The sequence below is a fragment of the Humulus lupulus genome, chromosome 6 (assembly GCF_963169125.1).
Source record: "Humulus lupulus chromosome 6, drHumLupu1.1, whole genome shotgun sequence".
In the NCBI taxonomy this organism is placed as follows: domain Eukaryota; kingdom Viridiplantae; phylum Streptophyta; class Magnoliopsida; order Rosales; family Cannabaceae; genus Humulus; species Humulus lupulus.
Window position 1 is genome coordinate 19,871,448 of NC_084798.1, and position 9,358 is coordinate 19,880,805.

General features: G+C 36.1%; 1 protein-coding gene across 1 annotated transcript; it reads left to right on the top strand.

The window, feature by feature from the left end:
• Positions 1-5,049: 5,049 nt before the first annotated feature.
• Positions 5,050-6,850, top strand: LOC133781822 (uncharacterized). The gene is made up of 3 exons (XM_062220907.1): positions 5,050-5,204; positions 5,851-6,105; positions 6,486-6,850. Exons 2-3 carry the CDS (start codon positions 5,887-5,889, stop codon positions 6,597-6,599), a joined length of 333 nt encoding a protein of 110 aa, XP_062076891.1. The 5' UTR covers positions 5,050-5,204; positions 5,851-5,886; the 3' UTR covers positions 6,600-6,850.
• Positions 6,851-9,358: the final 2,508 nt, after the last annotated feature.

Consider the following 9,358-nt stretch of genomic DNA (forward strand, 5'->3'; position numbering starts at 1 on the left):
GAATGAGACAATCATGAGATGCAAGTTTTCGGTCTAGTCATAACGGGATTAAGTTCGAGGCTCGGGGTCATTTTGATGATTAGAACATTACCGGGAATTAAAGGGTAATGGGATATGATTTATTGGCATTTGAGAATATTGAGATTATCGGGAATTGGAGAGCGTTAATTATGATTAACGGTATTGGTTGGAAAGGACAATTTTGCCCTTGGGGTGGCTTTAGGAACCTTAAGTGACCTAGGGGTATTTTGGTCATTTGATTGGATTTATATGGACTTTAAGGCTGTAGAAAAAACAGAACCAAAACAGAGCATCATCATCCTCATCTTTCTCTCTTTGCCGTACACCATTTTCCTTCTTTTCCCCTTTGGAATTTTGAAGCCAATTTGAAGGAATAAGCTAGGAAATCAAGGGTTGAGCTTAGGAACTTGAATCATCCATTGAAGGGGTTTGAAAACCAAGCTTGAGGTAAGGAAACTCAGCCATGAAAGTCTCATTATACTTTGTTTTCTTTTAAGTTTCAGCTTGTGATTTCTTGGTGGTTAGTTGGAATTAATGGAAGTTTAATTGATGTTTAACTTGGGCTTTGATGTGGGTGAGTTGTAGATGATGTTTGGTGATTGAATTGGGTGTTAGGTTGAGGTTTGGGACTGGTTTGAAGGTTTGGTTTCGAGGGAAACGCAGGGGAAGAAAATCTGACTGTTGCTGGTTTGTGTAATGTGCTGCGGCCTGGCTATGGCGTGCCGCGGCCTGAGTGTGCTTCTGGGCAAGTTTTTGCCTCTGTCTGAGGGTGAGCTGTGGCATGGCTATGGTGAGCCGCAGCCCATCAGGGTAGATTTGGCCAAAAATAGGTTTTTGACTTGGGGATGCTAGCTTAAGGCCTCGGGGTCGATCCTACTACCCGGTTAAGTGTGGATTGATGTCCCGGAGGCTAGATATTGGTTTGGAAACCTTTGCTTTCATTTTCATTGATGGTATTCTATATTTTTGGTTATGACTAGGTGACCGTTAAAGGACCAAAGGACTGATCGTTCTCAAAGGTGGTTTCTTTTATTAATTCTCGCTCGAACCCAAGGTAAGAAAACTGCACCCCATCTGTGACATGCATGGCTGTGATTGATGCATGTTGGATGTTGAATGTGAACATTGATAGCATAATGAATGCTTGGCAATCTTGCCCATTTTCATATGATTATTATTGAGGCATGCTGGATGATTAAGTGTGATGCATGTGATGCACGAGAAACATGTGATTAGGGCATGCCATGAATGATGAATATGAGATTGATCAGGGCTTGAGTCTCTGAGTTTGTGCATGATCATAATTATGCTAGCAACTGTTTAGTAAGCATGCTGAATGCCCTGTTCTTGGATAATTGGCATATAATACACATTGATAGCATTGCTTACCTGTGCGTGGTACTGACTAATTAGTCAGGTTTGACAAAGGTGCTAGTATCAACTGTGAAGCTGTGACTCATTAGTCAGGTTTGGCAGTGGTACTGGGCACTGGTCACGTTGTGCTAACTCACTAGTCATGACAACCCTAGTGTGTTTAGTGCAAGCTATGTCAATTGGACCTAATCGACCCTCTGCATTGAATGACTCAAAGAGCATTAATGCAGGACCGACCTCAAGTTCGATGAATATAAACAAGCATTTATCTAGCCAAAAGCTAGTCATTTAGAGCCATTGCAGGAAAGCCTAGGTAACGGTGTTGTTACACGGCTATGGGCACTGGGCCCCTAGTGACTTGGTTGTCAGTCACTTAGTATGGTTTACCAGGACCTCAAAGTGATATTCACTCATCTGATCAGAGCTATGAGCTCTGTATGATCATTTGATCATCATATGCATGGCTTGGGCACTGAGGCCCCATCGACTTGCTTGTTGGTCACTCAGTATGGTTTACCAGAACCTGTTGAAGGTTAGAGGCTTACCCAACAGCCAGCCTTCCATTTGAATTAGTGACTTGCTTGTCAGTCACTCAGTATGGTTTACTAGAACCTGTTGAAGGTTAGAGGCTTACCCAACAGCCACCCTTCCACTTGAATTAGTGACTCGCTTGTCGGTCACTCAGCATGGTTTATCAGAACCTCAAGTGTTGCGACACTCATCTGATTAGGATTGACTTGTTAGTCCTCCAATAAGAAGGCCAGGATTTCTTATCCTGAATACCCCAGCATCTGTTTGAATTCATTTGCATGCTGAATAGAGCTATGAATGCTAAGCATGCCATATATGATTTGGTATCATGATATGACTGTTTATGAGCATATGAGTTTTCTTGCTAGGCTTCGGCTCATGGGTGCTTTGTGGTGTAAGTAAAGGCAAAAGAAAGCTGGACCATCCTTGAGTTGGAGAGCTTAGGTGATGATGTGTACATATGCAGCTGCTCGACCAATACTTGGGCAAGGTTTGAAAGTGGAACTAGGGCTGAACCCTGTTTTTCCGCTTAGAACGTCCTGTTGTAAACACTTTCTTGTAATAGACTCTAAAATTATATTTTTGGGAACCCAATGTATACGGTAAACGTTCTAGTGAAACGTTATATTCTTATCCAAAGTTTTTAACCCCTAAACCGCTAATCATACTTAGATACACGTTTATGGCCAAACAACTCGATTAGTGAGTTTAGCACTGATTGCAATGTGCACTGTAGCGGTCCCTAGAGTTGGGGCGTTACATCTTCCAACTGCCCTTCAAATATGTCTAACGCTCCTTCTCCATTTTCTCCTTTCAAATCAACCAAACCAACAACTTCCAACTGCTCTTCCCCAACTTCTACATTCAAAGGACAAAAGTCTACATTCAAAGATCCTAACCCATCATCATGAAACACTCCCTTTCCATTTTCTAGTTTCAAATCCTCCCGCCCAATGACTTCCAACTGCCCTTTCCCATCTTCCACATTCAAACCACTTAACGAATCATGTTTCAACTCTGCATCTCCATGTTTTGCATTGGAATCCACTCCACCAATGTCTTGCAACTCCACCTCACATTCTTTTACATTCAAATCAACTAAATGAGCCCCTGCAAACTCTGAATCCCCATTCTCTATATTAACATCACAAAACAAATTTCTATTTCGAAATTTCTTAGTCAAACTATTAAAATCATTCATAAAGCCACATGCTTCCTCAAACAAAAGATCAAATGAATTACTTTGCTCATATTGTCTAAGCTCATTCAAACAGAGCTGAGAAACATCATGTCTTAAAGATGATATCGCTCGCTTCAATTCCTGTACTTCACACTCGTGGGAAATCAACCCTGACAGAATATCACGCAACTTATTTTTATCCATACCACCTAATACAATAGTAAGTACAAAGGGTCAGCCAATATTCCATGAACATTAGCTACTTAAGTCTTTCTAAATTATCCAAACCATGTCAAATTACCACAGCGAGATTTACTATTTCAACAAACAAAGTGAAATATGTGGCAAACAAAATTTATTCAAACACAACATAATTAAACGACAAGCTTCTACCCGGGAAGAGTGCTTCAGGTGCCTTTAAGACCTCTCGCTTGTTCACCCTTCAACCCAGCAGAAAAACAAAAAATATGACTGTGATTTGCAAATCAAGAAGAACACAAGTATGAGATGCTTGAGAGATGAAGAATAAAAACTCAAAATGTAAGGGAATATCGAAATCACCAATACACACCATAACCTATAATGTTAGGGAAATTAATAAGCATTGCATATGCAAAGACTTCTACAACCCACTAAATCTCCATCAAAATTATCTCCAAAGAAATTAAATCCAAGGGAAAAAACTTATACAAAATGATAGGCTCAAATGAAACAAATAAAGCCTAACAAATAAGATATATTTTACTTGATCAGTTTAATAACAGTGCAAAGTCATAAACAATCAAGATTTATAACAGTGCAAAGTGTTTATGCTTCTATTTTCAAACACACGGGTTTCAAGTTTTATCAAGACTATCAACTACAAAACATCAAACATATTCACTAAAACATTTACTAAAATGAAGAATTTTTTTTTGAAAACTTTGGAGTTCATCAAAGAATACCCATTCCATTAAGCTATGAATAAGAAGAAATAACATTGTTTGCAGCGAAATTGAATTCAAAATATTTATTACAACATTTACTTAATTTTCCATAAGTAATATAGTAACTGAATGCAAAATAAGGATTCATATATTTATAATTGGTTGTACAAGGTGAAAGAGTTAAAACATACATCCAAATGCCAAAGAAAACTGACACCATCACAAAAATGACATTCAATTCAACCATCATAAATAAAAAATTGATAACAAAGAAAAAATTAACTACACAAACAACTAAAATGAAGATCCATTAACAAAAATATATGGTTATGCGCAGTATGAGAAACCCAAATAAAAATAATGAGAAACAAAGAATGAGAAACCAACCAATTAATTAATCCCCAATTTCATACACACTACACACAACCCTCCAATACAAAACTGCAGTATATGCAAACAAAAATTTTCATACTAACCTGGGAAAGTGACTACGGTTGGAGCGTAGAAATGGTTGTAGGCAGAGGGGTGAGTGGGAAGAAGACTAGCTCTGGCTTTCAAGCGTGAACCAGGTCTTGAATTCGGCATTGGTTGGGCATGGCATAGTGGGCAGATGCTTGACAATGGGGATGTACAACTTTGAACCTTGCTCAGATCTTCGACGAATGGAGGAGCTTGGCTCGCGTGTGACGAACACAGGAGGAGCTCTAGGTAGACAAACACGGGAGATGGGGTGGAGGAGCTCATTGCGTATTTGTTTGATGAGAAAAAACAATGCTCAGCATGAATTAATTATAAAATACACCTATACCTATTTTATTAAGAAGGATTATATAATATAAAACCCAATCACATTATAAAAAAAGTTCCCAAAAACGTCCACACAACAGAATTTTCCTACACACAACCGAATTTTCCTATAAATTACGAGTAAAATTGAAAATTTTGGCTACACATGTTTTTTTTATTATTATTTCAATTGTATTTTTTAAAAAAAAATATTCTTTTTAATGAAGTTAAATTTTGCCCTGTTTTCCTTTATTCACAGAAGCTAGAACTGGTAGATCTCTCTCTCTCTCTCTCTCTCTCTCTCACCTAAACAGTTTTCCCTTTCGCCATCGCACCCGGCAACCGTAGAGGGCTTACAAGTATAGAATCTCCGCCTCTCCTTAACGGTAAGTATAATGAAATCATTCTCTCTTTTAAAAAGAAAACAATAAACAATATAAATAATAAAATTACTTGTTTACTTTCCTTAGAATTTGAATTGGCATCTTTCTATCATTCATTACTGAATAGAATTTCATTATATTTTTCTAGTGATTATATGTACTTGAAGTTGCTTGATTTGTATTTTTCATAGTGACTATCAAGTGTTTGTTTTTATGTCTGAAAGAGACAACTGGTGCTCTCTGTTAGTTTCTAGCTTCAAAATATTTATTTCTACGCTTATTGTTTTGTAATACAAGTGTTATTAGCTATAATAATCAAGTAAATGTTTGTACTATTCTGGTTTTTGCTAATGAATCTAGTGCACGATTTTCAAATTTTGTTTTACTTTGCTTTTTATTGCATTGAAAACAACTTTTTTATAAAAAAAAAATCCCATTTCCCAATTTGAAAAGAAAAGTGTTCGATAATCACTCAGATGTATTTTTCCTAAAAAAGTGTATTTCTTTTATCAATTAGCATGAAAACTATATAAAAACTTTCTAAGGCTTACTTCTTTCCATCTATCTTGGTAGTTTTTTTTGCTTGTGAAAGCATAATTGCCATAAATGATGTTTTAGTTTGTGAGAAGTTCCTGGTGTGTTGTTCCAGAAATAGAAAAGAAAACGCCGTAGAGGAAGGTTGGAAATGAGTTCTGAAGCTTTCCAAGTTGCTAAGGTGTACCGCAACTTGCTCAAAGCTGTAGTTAAACATATAGGCAAAGAAGACAACAAGAGGCACTTCAGAGAACATGTAACAGAGGAATTCAGGAAGAACTCTATACTATCAGACCTCACATCAATTCGCCAGAAGATAAAGCTTGCCCAAGACTACACATATTTTCTCAATAGTGTGCACCATCACAAGGCACTTCTATCATTCTTTGCTTCAATCTAACTCAAAGTTGCCCATTTATTTCTCTATGCAAATAGTTTTAAATTAAGCTTGTGGGTCTTTTGTTTGTTACCATTTTTCTATCTTGTGTTGTCCTATTAAATGAATTATTTTTTATACCTGCTGTTAGAGCATTGTTTTGACTGCAGTATAGGAGCGTAATTTACTTCACAGAAAGTGAGCGCAATTCATAAATTTCAATGCTTAAGAAAAATAATTTTGTGATGTCGTTTGACGGCTATGTTCTTAAGATTTTAATTAGTTGTTTCTTATTTTGTTACTTCGAAAACTATGAACTTTGCACCATACACACCTATTTATCTTATTAGTACAATTATGTAATTGCCTTGCAGGAACTGTTGTTTTCTTACAACATTGCTGTAGATAGATCAGAGGAAATGAAAAGAACACTTGGGAAGTCTGCTGCAAGCGTTGGTCTTCAACTGCCTGAAGTTTATGAATCTTGAGTGTTTTCTATTCATTCTCATATTGGCTTAAAAAAACAGTTTTGCACCTTATGCATTGTTGAGAATTTAGAGTTTTATATTCCTGACATCAGAAAAAAAAAGTCCACTACAGCTGCTGGACTGATGATTTGAACTGTTTTTGTCTTTTCCTACCTTTTTCCTGACTGGGAACCAAAATGATAATGAGCTTTCAGTTTGAGCTCTCTTTTCTGAAGTAATTACATAATAATTGATGAAACGGATCTATCTCATTGTGTCTATATATATTTGACTATTCGATATTTATGTTAAGCCGTATTACATGAAAGCTAATGACCAAACTACAAGTAATTTTGTCATTCACTGGACTGTTTGTTGTGCTCTATACCATATGTTAACAGGAAGTCCTGATTGGATAGATCATGCAGGTGCCGGGAAATGCAGGCTATCTGGTCTGTGATCAAATAAAACTCATTATAGAAAAATTGTAATTGTAAGTTGAGCATCGTCTTGTACACGTGTAACATCTTTCACCTACATGGCACCAAAGAGTTCACCTTTTCTGACCCTTTTCTAATTAGTTTTAGACTACTTGTTTATCTTCTTCCTCTATAGAATACGAAGTTACATTGTTATGCTCAATAGACCTTAATAGCATAGCTCTTTAACTTCAAGTTTAGCTCTTATTTATTCCTCATCACCACTACCATGGGTTAAAAAGCTTTGACTGAAGTGATATTGGCAATATTCCTTCTCCCAGTGGGTGTCTTCCTCCGCAATGGCTGTGCAGTAACAAGTGAAGATGGAGATAAGTAGCCTTGATTCTTTCTTACTTTCTACTAATTATGTTAAGGTATGTATGTCAAGTTGGAGATAGGTAGCTTGACCTTCCCCAATCAGATTTGACCCAACTCACTACTTTTCTGCTACAAAAGTGAGTTACAATCCAATCCGAGGACTCCCTTTATATATGTTTTTTATTTGAGTTTAGGTAGAAGATTAGTGCTCTAATTCTGTTACAAATTTAAACGTGTTCCTAAAATTCTCTTTCAATACAGGTTTATGCTTCAAGTGAAGTACAAATCATGTATTGACAGAGTTCCTTCTTTTAAAGAGGTATGCATTTTCAGTCATTGCCATGATATTAACTTGTATTCTATATTTTTTAATTTCGTTCTCCCTGTGCAAGTTTGATTCTAATATATGGATTATGTTTCAGTTGCTGGATGATACTGCAGCAAAATTTTCTGGAGTGCTACATAGAAATCCTCTGCAAGGAACGTTGGTGATATCTCTGAGGTGAGTATGTGTGATCTGTGGTATATATATTACCTCCTAGTCTATGCATGCTAGAACTTCTTTGAATGCTACTACCTATTTAGTGATGTCACCAATGGAGCGGGGAATGCATTCCTTGTCGCCATCCCCGCGACCCTGTTTTCTTCCTCTGGATGGTGGGTTGGAAAGTCCCCGCGGGGTGTTAATTTAGAAAGGAAACACAATCATAATCAAGTCATATTACATCTTGACGATCCAAAAAACAAATATCATTTCAAAATAAAACTGATATCCTTGTAAAAAGTCAGCATATCCATACTTCTCATAAATATATATAATTAATTACTAAAAATATGTACTTAATACCAAAAAATTTAACAAGCTGCGGGGAATGTCTTCTCCACCCCTACTCCGTTTAATATATGGGGCAGAAATAATTCTTGTTCCCACCCCGTTCCCGTTTAATTGGGAAATCCCTGCAGGAAAAGTAGCTATTATTACACCTTTTCTATGGATGATTAAGTGCATGCTGATCTGAGTACTCAAAAGTCTATATGACAAAATTCGGGGTTGTTCGAACCATTAGCCCTATGGTTCAATTCCTCAGGATCATTGAGTGAGTGAATAGGCACGGCTTTTTGTGTCTTCCAAAGATTAGTGTGGTAGCAAATTCAGTTTTGGACTATAGCTTGTTCAGGAAACTTATAGGACTTGGTAAAGAAAATGAAAGTTTATAAAGGAAATAAAAGATGAAAAAATACATTTTTTTTGGGCACATCCAACCAAATTGTATGTTTGTGTTTCCCTGTTTCATTCCTTTTTTGTCTTTGATATGAAATCCCACTTTCATGTAAGAGCATTACTAATACCGAGTAGCAGCAACACGGGGTGAGGTGACTGTATAGACTCTGTTAATTGGCATTTGGAGAAATTTTTTTGGGATGTGTAATTTAAGTTCAGTCAACTTTCTACATTAAAATGTCACATCACCGGGTGATTGAAATTATCGGAATACAAATTTATGCACCATTCTTGGTTTTAGGTGGAATTATATATTTATAAAATATACCGTAGTTCTCTGTTGCATTCAAAAGAGGGGACACCGGTGTACCCTACTCTATGAATTGTTTTTATGGTATATTATAGTTAATTAGATTATTTATTATATTTTTGAATTTTTTTTTGAATAATTTACGATATCTAAGACAAAATAGTTTGTTGCATGTTTAACTGTTTTTTTATCACGTAAAAAATAATATATTTGAACCTTATTTTCGGCACGGTAAATTATTCGAAATTTTCTGAAAATTTACCGTTTACTCTAAATAACTACAATGTATATGGTAATAAAAAAAATTAACCGAAAATACTTCCCGAGCCAAAAACACTAAGGGGTGCATCAGTCTCGTAAAATATATATTTGGATTAGTATTGATAGTTATGTTAATATTATATAGAAAAAAATTACTATTTTGGTTCTTATATTTTTGCTAAATCTCATA